This window comes from Atractosteus spatula, chromosome 10, assembly GCF_055471065.1.
Source record: "Atractosteus spatula isolate fAtrSpa1 chromosome 10, fAtrSpa1.hap1, whole genome shotgun sequence".
Lineage (NCBI taxonomy): Eukaryota > Metazoa > Chordata > Actinopteri > Semionotiformes > Lepisosteidae > Atractosteus > Atractosteus spatula.
In genome coordinates this window covers 25,291,420-25,305,388 of record NC_142715.1, presented here as the reverse complement: position 1 = coordinate 25,305,388, position 13,969 = coordinate 25,291,420, and the positions used below count along the sequence as shown (strand labels likewise).

General features: G+C 39.3%; 1 protein-coding gene across 1 annotated transcript in view; it reads right to left on the bottom strand.

Annotated features, from left to right (window-relative positions):
* Positions 1-13,969, bottom strand: part of LOC148826642 (scavenger receptor cysteine-rich domain-containing protein SCART1-like) — a 78,007-nt gene that overhangs the window by 17,146 nt on the left and 46,892 nt on the right. Inside the window, exons 15-18 of the mRNA XM_088926361.1 lie at positions 4,154-4,160; positions 3,238-3,546; positions 1,884-2,198; positions 14-241 (exon numbers count right to left, since the gene is read on the bottom strand). Coding sequence (XP_088782487.1) covers positions 14-241; positions 1,884-2,198; positions 3,238-3,546; positions 4,154-4,160 — 859 coding nt within the window. The remainder of the gene's footprint in view (positions 1-13; positions 242-1,883; positions 2,199-3,237; positions 3,547-4,153; positions 4,161-13,969) is intronic.

Genomic DNA, 13,969 nt, shown 5'->3' with positions numbered 1-13,969 from the left:
GAGCACTGAATACCTGTTAGACACACAGCACTGTCGCCTGTCTCATACAGAGAGGAGTTGTATATTTGCACCACTGAGCCACAGCCCAGCTGTCTGCAGACCACAGAGGCCTCTCTGTAGCCCCAGGAGTGCTGGAGGAGTGTCCCCCAGGTGCTGTTGTAGTGAACCTCCACCCGGCCATCACAGTGACTCTCTCCTCCTGACAGCTGGACTCCACCATCTAGAGCTGACAAGGATGAATCTAAAAAATAAATGAACATCACGTTTTATTGTCAGTCAGATATCAGTACCATAAAACCAGCCCACGGAGATGGAGAATTTGTTTTGTCCAGGTGAAAGGATGGAAAATTTGTTCATACCTGACTGATTTCATCGTTATCTTTTGGTAAAATTAACATGACACATCCATGTGTTCAACCTCAAGAAGCATTGTTTTTAAATAATAATAATATCACTTTATTAACCCTAAACAATTCCTTGCATTAGGAATTATCTTTTCACATATCCCGCTTGCTCTCCATGAGACACACACAGACAGGGAGAGAGCATAGGATCTGCCATTGTACAGCACCCCTGGAGCAGTTGAGGTTAGAGGCCTTGCTCAGGAGCCCAACAGAGTAGGATTCCTCTGCCAGTCACAGGATTTGAACCAGCAACCTTTCAGCCATAAGCACAGATCCTTAGCCGCAGAGCCACCACTCCACCCAATGTTCATTATTAACAGTTTTTCAACAAAATGTTTGGACATCATGTTTCATTTATTGGATGGCATTGTGGTGCAGTAGTTAACATTGCTTGCCTCACAGCACTAATGACCTACATGTTCTTCCCATGTTCACGTGGATTTCCTACCACAGTCCAGAAACATTCTGACAGGTTATTTAGATTTTGGGATAACTGCCCCAGGTATCGGTGTGTGTTTGTGTCTGTGTGTGCACTGTGATGGACTGGTATCACTTTCTCCTGTTGTTTGCTTGGGTAGGCTCCAACTCCAACTCCCCCATGACCCTAAATTGGATGAAGCTGTTAGAAAACGGTTGGAATTTCAATTTAAAAGACAATTTTTCACTAGGATCCAACAGATTGGGGGATGCGATGGGGGATGCCAATACATGTGTTGGTGAACTTCTACCGCTGCACTATCGAGAGCGTCCTCACCAACGGGATCACCGTGTGGTGTGGCAACACCTCTTCGCGAGAAAGAAAGGCACTGCAGAGAATGGTCAATATGGCCCAGAAGATCATCGGCTGCAGTCTCACCGAGATTAAACAGCTCTATGAGGACCGCTGCCGTGGTAGAATTCTGGCCATCACAGAGGACAGTCACCACCCAGGGCATGAGCTCTTCACCCCACTGCCCTCAGGCAAGAGATATAAGAGCATACGGACACTTACCACTAGATTCTTCAATAGCTTCTATCCACAAGCAGTGAGACTGGCGAACACATTTAGCCATCCCCCTCGGACCACACCCACACCATCACCATCTACCTCATTGTAATTTATTTATTGTACGTCTCCAGTCATTGTTTACACGTCTGTATTGTTTACATTCAAACTGCCTGCATGTTTACTTGCACATTGTCTATTGTTTGTTTGTACATTGTCTTGATGCACTGTTTGCACTTTGTTTTGTTTTTTTACACTTGTTTTACAATCGAGAGACTTTCTGTAAGTAAGAATTCCATTGTACCAGTACCGGTTACATATGGCAATAAAGTTCAAGTTCAAGTTCAAGATTGATGGAAGTGGAGCACCAGCAATGTGTCAAAATCACATTTACATTCTGCATGTAATGGCTGCATGTCCCGAGTTCATATATTTTTAGTAGTTAACATGTTTAATTATCAAGATGTAAATTGGTTTGATGGTTGCATTCTCACCAGAGCAGATGACTCCTGCGTCCTGTCCATGAGAGCACACTGCTCTCCCCCATGAGGAGACAGAGCAGTTTGAGAGACGGCTCTCATTCCCCCTGCAATCAAACACATCAGCCCATACTGGTCCACTGCCCTGTCCAAACCAGGCCTGTCCTGGTGTTGCTACAGCCTCCCCACAGCCCAGCTGCTGGCAGAGAACACTGGCATCTGTGAGGTCCCAGCACTGATCACACACTGTCCCCCATTTACTGTCGTACTGCAGCTCCACTCGTCCAGAGCAGGAGTCCGAGCCGTTCGCCAGCCTGAACCCTGTGTATCCTGCAGATAAGAGAGAACTTCATCAGCATGACACCATAACAGGGCACATGAAATACAACAATAAAAAAAAAATCAATAAGATGAAAAAACTGTAACATCCAGCTCTCAGTGACCGAGAGACCAACAGAAAGCTTTGACTAAGAACAAATATTGTGATGCCATGTTAAGGCTTCTTCAAGATGTGTTACTTTTTATTTTTGCCAAGCTTTCCCAGCACCTAAGATAGTGATGTGAAGCTCACAGGAGACAATGTGCTCCCTGCTCCAGGCCTGATGAAACCAGGAAGGACAACCAGGAGAAGAAGACGCAGAACAAATACTGCCCGATCATCAGCCTCCAAGCTGAAGGCTTTCACTTTTATTTTTCATCACTACAACCCCAGCCTTAGACCTGAAGAAGAGCGTTGTGTTATGCTCCCACCTAGCCTTCCCAAAACTTAGAGAGTGTGCAGGTGTGCCCGTTGTGGCTAACAATGAGCCGCAAAAAAACCCAAAAACAAACAGCACTTGTGCCTGTTTTTGAAAAAACAAACCAGAGTACTAGTTTATTTGACAATCTCAGATACAACGTTAGTTAAATAATATCACAGTTATATGCGAGGTCCTATCAGTAAGAAAAATTTAAAAAAGTAACTAGCTGTGAACCTGAAAACACAACAAACACAAAAAGAAAAGTCTTCGGCTAACTCCCTGTCCTAATCTGACTCAAAACAACTAAAATTAACAAATCCAAGACATGAATAAAAATAAAAACAAAAACAAAGTCTCAATCAAATAATTTTCCTGGACACTGGTAATCTATTTTGCTCCTCATGTCTCACTAGATCTCTCATTTACCTATATATAGGCCAACTGGAGGTCCACAGCTGATATTAATTAAGATGTGACCTCCAGGGACACAGGGACTGTCCAACATCAGTGCTACACTAGTCCTACACAAGTCTCATACACTGCCTCTGCAATACCCACAAATACTCACAAATACTACAATACTCACAAATGACAACAACCTTGCCTTTAGTTAAGTGATCTTATCTTACCTGTGCAAGTGAGACCCACAGCTCTGCTCTGGGAGCAGCTCTGCTCTGGCCTGGCTGCAGTGGGGCAGTGCCGTAGCTTGGACTCTTGTCCTGTACACTGGAACTGCTCTGACCCGACTGGACCCTGGCCCTGTCGGAAATGAGCGCCTCTGTGTATCACCGAAGGAGCCCCACAGTCCAGCTCCCGACAGACAACCTCTGCATCCTGCCAGTCAAAGTCAGAGTCGCACACTGAGGTCCAGGTGTTCTTGAGATTCACCTCAACTCTCCCAGAGCAGAGACTGTGTCCGTTCACCAGCCTCACAAAACCTGCAATAGAGAACTACAGGCTGTCAGTCTGAGCAGGTAATCTCTCATAGTGCAGCTCATTGCTCACTGCCACTGAACCTGGTGCCTGTGAGAATTAAACTTACTACCCTATGAAAATAAACCAACTTCATGTGAAAAAATAAATATGATAGATTCTCAATTTAAATCTTGACTTCTTATTGTTCCATTCATAAACAGATTTACACCTACAATTTGGCGTAGAAAATTACATTTTAGAAATACATACACTATTACAATCAATTGTACAATAATGCAGAGTGCTTTCAATAAGAATATAGATAATAGGATAGATATAGATAAAAAAGTAGATAATAGGATATAAATAAAAATGAAATGAAAGAGAGGAGAGTCAGAAGACAATCTGAAAGGTCAACATCAGATAGTTAAACCAAAAAATCTTTTAGGGCTGAATGTTTTTACTGAATGTAAAATTGATTGTTTTCCTCCAGAAATAATGTAGATACATGTACATCTAATAATTGTAGATGAATGTTAAACTCTATTAAGATCAAAGACTCTAAATCATCAATCTCCACCTCTGTGCTCTAACATGTGCCTCCAAAGAAGGTGTTCAGTGCATCATTACCTTTACGCTGGGGCAAATATAAGATATGAAAATCAGAGACACTAAATTAATCAGTTTGTGTAATACTACAAATCAAACTATCACCCTCATTCCAGCTGTTCCACATGTTCATAGCAATAACCACAGTGCTGAAGATGCCACCTGTGGAACACATTTGACTGTAGAATAACTAAAAATAGAAACTGATCACAAATCCATCCATCCATTTTCGAACTGCTTCTTACAATTCATGATTCCCAGTGTAGCTAGGGATGTAGACTTAATAAATACAGAAGAAAAAAAAACTGATCCATATCACCAAATTCACAGAAGCAGAATGGCATGTCATATACTCAAAGAAAAGATTCCCCATTGCCTGGCACTGCTGAAACAGGACTGTCTGACCTGGGCACTGACACACACTCTGGACAAGACCAGGACTGTCACAGCCTGGCACTGCTGGAGCAGGACTGTCTGACCTGGGCACTGACAGATACTCTGGACAAGTCCAGGACTGTCATAGCCTGGCACTGCTGGAGCAGGACTGTCTGACCTGGGCACTGACAGATACTCTGGACAAGTCCAGGACTGTCACAGCCTGGCACTGCTGAAACAGGACTGTCTGACCTGGGCACTGACACACACTCTGGACAAGACCAGGACTGTCACAGCCTGGCACTGCTGGAGCAGGACTGTCTGACCTGGGCACTGACACACACTCTGGACAAGTCCAGGACTGTCATAGCCTGGCACTGCTGGAGCAGGACTGTCTGACCTGGGCACTGACAGATACTCTGGACAAGTCCAGGACTGTCACAGCCTGGCACTGCTGAAACAGGACTGTCTGACCTGGGCACTGACACACACTCTGGACAAGACCAGGACTGTCACAGCCTGGCACTGCTGGAGCAGGACTGTCTGACCTGGGCACTGACACACACTCTGGACAAGACCAGGACTGTCACAGCCTGGCACTGCTGGAGCAGGACTGTCTGACCTGGGCACTGACACACACACTGGGCAAGACCAGGACTGTCACAGCCTGGCACTGCTGGAGCAGGACTGTCTGACCTGGGCACTGACACACACTCTGGACAAGACCAGGACTGTCACAGTCTGGCACTGCTGGAGCAGGACTGTCTGACCTGGGCACTGACAGACACTCTGGACAATATGACAACACACAGTAGCTGAGGGTAAGACAGTAAAGAGAAACAGACCCTTAGGAAGTATAGGCTCAATTACCAAAGCTCACTTCTATTAAGGTTAATAGAAACAGTATTATTCTTCATGTATTTATAGTATATATTGGCTACAGACGTGTGCATATGTGACCTTATTTCAGGTACAGTGCCTACATATTATTTTCTAATTTGTAAAGGGATGAGCATGTGGAGACAAGACAAGATTGTGATTTCTGTCAAACCCATGAAGATTGATCTGCCATCCTCAGTCGCCTGTAAGCTGACATTTAAAAGCAGGAAGCAGTTCACCCTGATGAGATGGGAGCAGAAGGAAGGGACTGATCACTTTTGAGAAAGATATTAAAGAGCTGGTAAGCAGCTTAACTGCCTGTTGTATTAGTTCATGTGAAGATGCTCATTCAAATGTTTAGCTTTAGTTTTTTTTTTGTTTTTGGGTTGTTTTTATTGTTCTGTAAATAATGAAACACTACTTTGGAAATGAAGGCTGTATTTGTGTTCATCCAAAGACCTGCCTGTTTACAGCAGCTGGCTTCTGGGTTTGACACTAACTTACAAAGCGTTTTTCTTTTCTGAAACCTGAACCCTGGAAGACATGGAACAGAGGGAGAAGGACATTTTCTGAGATGTTACATCAGATTTTTTAGTTAGTTTCTAAGAATGTGATTGTATTCATTATGTATTTAAAAAGGTTACATATGTACACTAAGAACTGAGGGCACCTTTGCTAAAGGATTGTAGGAATATGGAACAGGTTACCCAGATATCCCAGCTTTCTTGAAGAAACAGTGGATGAGATCCTTGGATCAATACTGACTACCAAATGGACCAGGAAGCTGAGAGATCTCCTCTACTTTGTAATAGATTAAATTTTGAGAATACATATCAGTCATACTGTTTTTATTCTATAGTTTTTATTTCTATAGTTTTTAGATATTGTTGTAACTAATTTGTTTCACCCAATCTCAGAGAATGTTGTAGTTGTTGTAATGTTTGTAAATATGTCAGAGAAAAGCAACTGATGTTCAATGTCAATGCTGTAATTCTTTGATCAATACAGCTCTTTGAATCTGAATTAGAGACACAATTAGAGACACAGCAGAACTGTAAGTGAAAATGATGCTGGTGAATTACAAGGAAGACAAACAGTAGTTTTCAAATCAAGACCAAGAATAAATTTGTTTATACTGATCTATCGGTCACATACTGTAAATTTATTTGTAGATTTACAGCCTTATGATCAAACACTGTCCTTTGGCCTCTTTATTGGTCAATTGTAAAACCTAACAGTAATCATACAGGTGGGGTTGGGGGTTTCAGACAGTTTTCAATATCTTTTCAACACACTGCAGGAAATACAATCCTGAAGGAGAAAAGACACACAGTGACAGGGATGAGTGCTGTTACAGCTCTCAGCAGGACAGGAGCAGCAGCAATGGGAGGATGGACAAACGATGAAGGACTCTAGATTGGTGCAGGAGTTTTAATTATCCTCAGTGCTTGAGACTGGAGAGAGTCTGTGTCTCTTACCTGAACAGATCACTCCAGCATCACAGTCATGATCCTGATAATAGCTAATCTTTTTCACTTCTTGTTTTCCACAGTCCCTCAGCACAGCCTCTGACCCCTTGCAGTTGACCTGATTCAGCAGGACTGATCCAGACCCTGGTCCAAAGTGAGCTCCTCCTGGTGCTGAAACAGCAGATCCACAGCCCAGCTGTCTGCACACCACTGTAGCATCATTGAGATCCCAACCATAGTGAATTACTGTCCCCCACTCTCCACCATGATACACTTCCACTGTCCCCTCACAGGGACTGGCACCATTCACCAGCCTCACATCAGCACTGCCTGCAGAGAGAGAGAAACAATCCCTATCACCACGTCTACAGGATATTTTTATACTAAGACATTTTAGAAGCACATCTGGAATTTTTATTTTGTTTTACCTGTTTGATTGGTTTGCTAGTCTCTCCCATGGGGAACAAGAGACAGTGGAGTGACAGGAAGTCCACCAGCAGCCATCTTACCTCTCCCTCCACACACCTGTGTCCAGATCCTGTTATATATCTCTCTGTCCATATCACTGTGTGACTGCAGAGGGCTGTTCTGCTGTGGTTACTACAGTGGACAGTGGCTGTAAAGACTGTACTCATGTGTTTCTAAAAGCTGTGGTTAGTACAGTGGACAGTGGCTGTAATGATGGTGTTCCTGTGTTTCTAGAAAATGTGGTCTGTATAGTGGTCAGTTGGCTGTAATGATGGTCTTCCTGTGTTTCAGGAAGCTGTGGTCAGTAGAGTGGACAATGGCTGTAAAGACTATGTTCTTCAGTTTCTAGAAGCTGTGGTCAGTATAGTGGACAGTGGCTGTAATGATGGTGTTCCTGTGTTTCTGGAAGCTGTGGTCAGTATAGTGGTCAGTAGCTGTAATTACGGTGTTCCTGTGTTTCTGGAAGCTGTGGTCAGTACAGTGGTCAGTAGCTGTAATTACGGTGTTTCTGTGTTTCTGGAAAATGTGGTCAGGACTGTGGACAGTGCCTGTAATGAGTGTGTTCCTGTGTTTCTGGGAGCTGTGGTCAGTATAGTGGACAGTGACTGTAATGATGGTGTTCTGGGTTTCTGGAAGCTGTGGTCAGTACAGTGGACAGTGGCTGTGGTGTCAGAAGGCTGAATGACTGAAACCAGGTTTGGTGTATCTGGTGTATCTGGGTCTCAGGCCCCACATGTACTTAGCAGTGCACACTGACCACATGTCTGTATCAGACACTGATTTAAACACTGATAAGTCTTTTTAATGGTCTACTTTGAAAATAAGTTATAAAATCCAAAACAGAATCAATAAAAATATTTTCTTAATAGATGGATGCTTCACAACTTGTGCTGAAATATGTGAAGTGTAATGCTGCAGAAAGATGGAAAATCTGCAGCAGGAGATATAATTGAAACCCAGGCACGGGACTTTGAGCTCTTTCAGAGTTTGAATGATCAGGGAGTAACAGATCGAATGCAGGTTGCTGGGCTGAATGAAAAAGGTGAGCAGAAAGAAAAAATAAAGAGGGACACCTGTCTCCCAGCTGAAATAAAGAAAACAAATGCTGGAGAGTCAGAGAGGAAAAGGAAAGAATTAAAACACAGAAAATATTTCAGGATCGAAGAGCAGGAGTAGTGAGAAATTAAAATAACCAAGTGATAAACTTGACTATGAGAGTAATGTGATCGCTAGGTTCACAAGGTTTAGCTCTAATGATGGAGATTCGGTGTTCTGAACAGTTTCAAATAAAGAGGTGATTAGTGTGACTGGGAGCCTGAATGAAAGACTGAAGGTTTAATTGAAAGACGTCCTGACCCAGTCTGAATGACAGGGTGAGCACTCAAGGGAATGTTGCTGTTGAGTCAGTCCCAGCCCAGACTGTACGTGAAGTGTGTATACTTACTGTCCAGGGCACATTTACAGTAACTAGATTTGTTCTTTTTGATTACATTTTCAATCACCTTCAGTTTGGAGTGTGAAATATTTTTTTCCATTACACACTATATGCTACAATTCATTTAAATACTACTTTTTATTCATATATTTTTTGCTATGCTTACATGATAAATATGTGAACAATGTGTTTTAGCTTTTACCTCTTAGTACATAATTCACAGATTGAATTGAATAGTTGCACTTAATAATATATTCTAGAATCACAGTGCACAGGTTGTTTTTATTAATCTTTTTTTTCAAATTCCATAATGTAAGAAAGATTATCCCTATCATTAGTTATCTAAGACTTACAAACAACAATTCATTTAGCTGTGAAGTATCAGTCAAATGCAGAATAAACATGGAAAAAATAATTAAACCTTTCTCTCTTCAAAATGAAGGACTTCCGGGTCAAATACACATTTCTTCCAACATAATAGACACATTTCTCAAATAAAACTCTAGTCTGAACAGATCCCAAACTTTTGTTTAAAGTTGAAAAAACTACAAGATTTGCCTCAGGACTCTGAAACTGGACATTGTTGTCTAAAAGCACCCAGTATGGATTCAGGTCAGAAAACTACAACACACTGTAATACAAATACCTACCACCTGAATGTGACTGTTATAACAAATAAACACAACTATATGTCTTGTCCTCAATCATGTTACAATGTTAGATCCTTCTGTAATATAATTACCATAGTATCTAAAACTACTGTAATCATTCTCAAAAATAACCATGGATCAAAAATATTTTAATACATTTACCTTCAGTACTCCTATTTGTATTAGCACATTCACCTGCAATAGTTACTAATATTATTTGTTAATCGGAAACGGGCCTTAAATATACTTTTATCTCTGATCACCTGTCTGTAATAGTTCTTTGCACTAAAATTGTCACCTTCTCTCAAAATACTCTATTTTTTAATAACATTTCCATAATGTTATAATGTTATTATTATTAGTGTTACTTTAATAATACAGCAAATACAAAATGTGTCAATGGTAATAATACTGGAGTCTCAATAATACTCTAGTATTAAATAACACACTTATCTCATTTAAAATATTAGTCTAAAAATACTCCAGTGTTTAATAACACATTAATTCATCAGTGTGTAAAATTAAATATCAGTCCGATTAATACAACAGTGTTTAAAAACACACTGATCTCTGTTAATACACTAGTGTGTTATTATACCTGTTAGAGAGGGCAGAATTGAGCACAATGAAATAAACAACCCCTGGTAAATATTTTGAAGATGTTGTATTATTGTTAAAACATTTGTATTCCTATTTGTTTGCAAATGGGAAAATTTCCACAAGTCCTAGCACACCAAAATTACAGCTAAAATTTTGTATTTTATTATTGTGGTAATAGATAAGGTAATAGATAAGGGATTGTCAAGTTGTATATCATTTTTGATAAGGTTGCTAAATATCTACAATATTAATAGTTATAATAATTATATGTTAGTACTTAAAAAACACTATCCTTAGTCTGTGTTGTGTGTAATAGTGTATAACTGCATATAAAACTATTAATACAGCATTAATAGAAAATAGTTTAAAAATTCATATAAGCTGAATTAATATTATGATTAATTGTAGAGGTGAAATTCTTGTTATTATTTATAATTATTTTTAATTATATAAGCTCCCTTATTTATAGCATCAATTATAATTTTAAGGGATATCCATAAAGCTGAGTTTTAAATTAAACAGAAAAGCGCTTCTGCATACTGTGGTCACTACGGCGGGCAGTGGCTGTAATGACTATAGAACCTCAGATGGCTGGTCCTGGGTTCCAGGAGACTGTGGTCACTGTACTGGACACTGTACTAACTCTGTGGCTTCCAAGTCCTGGGACCAGTGTTTCTGTGTTAGTGGGACCTGTGGTCACAACAGTGGTCAGAGGCTGACAGGTACTTCACATGTTGTGCTGAAATGTGTGTGAGGTGTATATTCCCATTGTCTGTATGTGAATTGTTGACAATGATTTTCTAGCCTTTACCTGCCAACATCTAAACTTAACACATGATCATCAGATTAAATTATATTAAAGAACAACATTTTTCAAAAATACCAGACAGCCCAGTAAAACTGTACCGGTCGTAATAATATTTAATATTTATTAATTAACCATACTATTTTTAACCATACTATTTTTGCACTTTTCCAAGAATTACCTTGCACTGTTTTTGTCCTGTAATATTTTCTCTGTTTGCGGAATTTTGCACAGTTTTGATTACTTGATTACATGTTATTTATGTTATGTTATTACATGTTACTGTTTTTGCTATTGTGTTACTGTCTATTGTCTTATCTTCTGTCCTATTTATATAATGCACCTGAGTGACTAATGAGAAACACTTTTCATTATACCTTGCACCTGTGTAAGTTTAATGACAATACAGTTGAATTTAATTGAATTCAACAGGTTTAACATATAGGCACAGATACATTTATTGTGATGTTGTCCTGAGCAACTGCTCAAAAATCTAAACTTGAGTCCTGTGATTACGAATTAATTTTTAAATATTTAATTTGTATGATAACATGTAATTAAATATTTAATTTGTATTACTTATACTTATATAATTGGATTTGATAATAATTTCAGATTCCGAATGTAGTCAAAAACAATAAAGCATTCTTATTAAAACTTCACAATTTACAAAAAAAAACTGTCATTAGATAACTAACCTAAAAACACAAATTAAATTATTTAGCTGTTTTTAGCTAAATTTACTTTTAGCTAAATTTACTTTCAGCTAATTCTAACGACCCAGACAGCATATATTGTTTTGGTACTTTGTCTTCTAAAGTAACCTAAACAGTGTACTTTGTTGACGCACTGTTTTCTAAAATTCTGCACGTACTGTAGCACAGCAATTACATCCTTGAAATATATTTTCTAAAAGCACCAATATATTTTTTTCTAAACTCTCTACATTTTAAGAATCAATTTACTTATTAGATTTCCACTTCAAACGCTTGCAGAAAATGCCAGCAATTCAAAGCGTGTAGGCAGCATGAACAGACCAATTCTGCAATTTCATTTATCGCGGGCGGTACTTTCCGAGTCGATGGCTCTGCATTAGAAATGAGAAGTGCTGAACTCTAAACACGTTCTTGCCATTACTGCTACTCCTGCTGCTACTCCTTCGTCCTCGAAAAAAGAAAAGACAGGCATGTTTTGAGTCTCAAAATGATCTTCTGGATCCACAAGAAACATGTACATTTGATTGATTCCGCAGTATTTTGGATGTACTGTACTTATAACTTCCATCGAAGAGAGATTTCATCAGTTGCATGAAATTGAAAGTTTCCACTTTTTGTCTGGTATTGAAAATATGTTTAAAAAAAACCATAAACAATTTTCTAACAAACAACTCATGAATTATTGCCAGGATCTATATTTAGCGTTCGGTAGTGATAACACTGCTGATATTGATTGAGTAGAAATCTATGATGTATTGACAGCTTTATCTGAAGCGAGAAGTCCTAGAACGCCATCTATGAAGTTTAAGGATTCATACCAAGAAATGCCTTTTGTTTCCCACCCCAACTGCTGCTTTTGCATTACACATTATGTGAACATTACCAGTTTTGGTAGCTTCTGGGCACGATTTTCCTAAACTGAAACTTATTACAAAATTCTTTAAGATGAACCATGTCCAAAAATTGTAAATCAGGACTAATTTTAATATCAAATGAAATTACTACAGAGGAAAAGGCTTAACTGAAATATGAATAAGACTATGCAAGCCTGAAAAATAGAACAATTCAATTTATAGAACTTATTTTTTTATTTTTTGAGAGATGGGCTCACACACCGGAAGACACTAACGTTTCTCTTTGTTAGAGTATGTGAATAACAGTTTAACCCCATTTTTTTGTAATTGTGATTCTGTTAAAATTAAAAAAAGCATCTATCAATAGTAAGAAATTATCAAGAAAGTAAGAAATTGTCATATTTCATAAACTGTAAGACATGAAGACATTTACAGGTTATATCCTTTGCTTTGTCTTTTAACGCAAGCGGTCAGGATCCAAGCCCATGTTCGGACGGTTGTGTTTCTCTTGCAATCATCAAATGTCATTGTTTTGTCCTTCAGTTCTTTCTCCAGTTGTACCATGGATATTTTATACCATCAATACTTTTCATGCTCTTTTGCATTTTCCTTCACATACGGAAAAAAACTCAAGGCGTTCTTGTCACTGTGCTACACAGTACAGGACACGCAGTGAGTAATTCGCGCAGCTTTCAGAGGAATCCAGAGGTAGGACTCTTAATGCAAGGAGCTGTTTTTTTTTTCGCATTAATCATTATTAACCAGAAACAGCTTCACAACTGGTTGCATTTGTGATTATGTCACTTCTCTGCTTCAGCAAGGTCAATAAAAGACTCTGAAAGTAGTAGAGAAAAACTGAATTAAAATCATATTAGCAATTCTGAGCGATATCTGCATACAGGCAATCCAATAAGAACGTTGAAATCTTTGAATGTCATCTCTCTATATATTGCGCTGCTTTTTACTTGGAGTAAAACTATTGGATTGAAGGGTTAAAATGTATTGTTGTTATTTGGAGAAATCAATGAACTCGTGATTTGATATGTTTTAAAAGACGGTCATGCGCACAGAAAAAAGACAGTGCTGATTATTTTTCTGGAGACGGAGCACTGATGACCTATCCGAGCCAATTGATAAAGCCCACCCAGTGGATACTCTAGCAGAACGTGGAAGAACGTTCACCATTGTAACCAAGGCAACCACAGGAACAACTTCAAGAAGCACAATCAATTCCCCATTTAAATCTTTCGTGTAAGGTATGCCATGTGAAAGCATGAAGTAAATCCCCTGATCTCTTTTGAACATGGACAAGGTATTTCTGATGGAGCGCAATGAGCAACGATTTAATAAGCTACTCCTGCCGATGATTCAGCTTAAAGAAGTAAAAGCTTCACAAACAAAAGCAGCTCGCTACCACAGCCAATATTAAATGTACTTGGTGGCACATTACCATTTGCACTGGCTCAAAAGTGGTCTCGGCAGACGTTCTTCCCTACATAAAGCTGAAAGCGCCAAAGAGCATTTCCATTGAGAAAAAAAAATCTTTCTTGATGTTAAACATAGAGAGCCTGCCTTTTAGAAGTTCT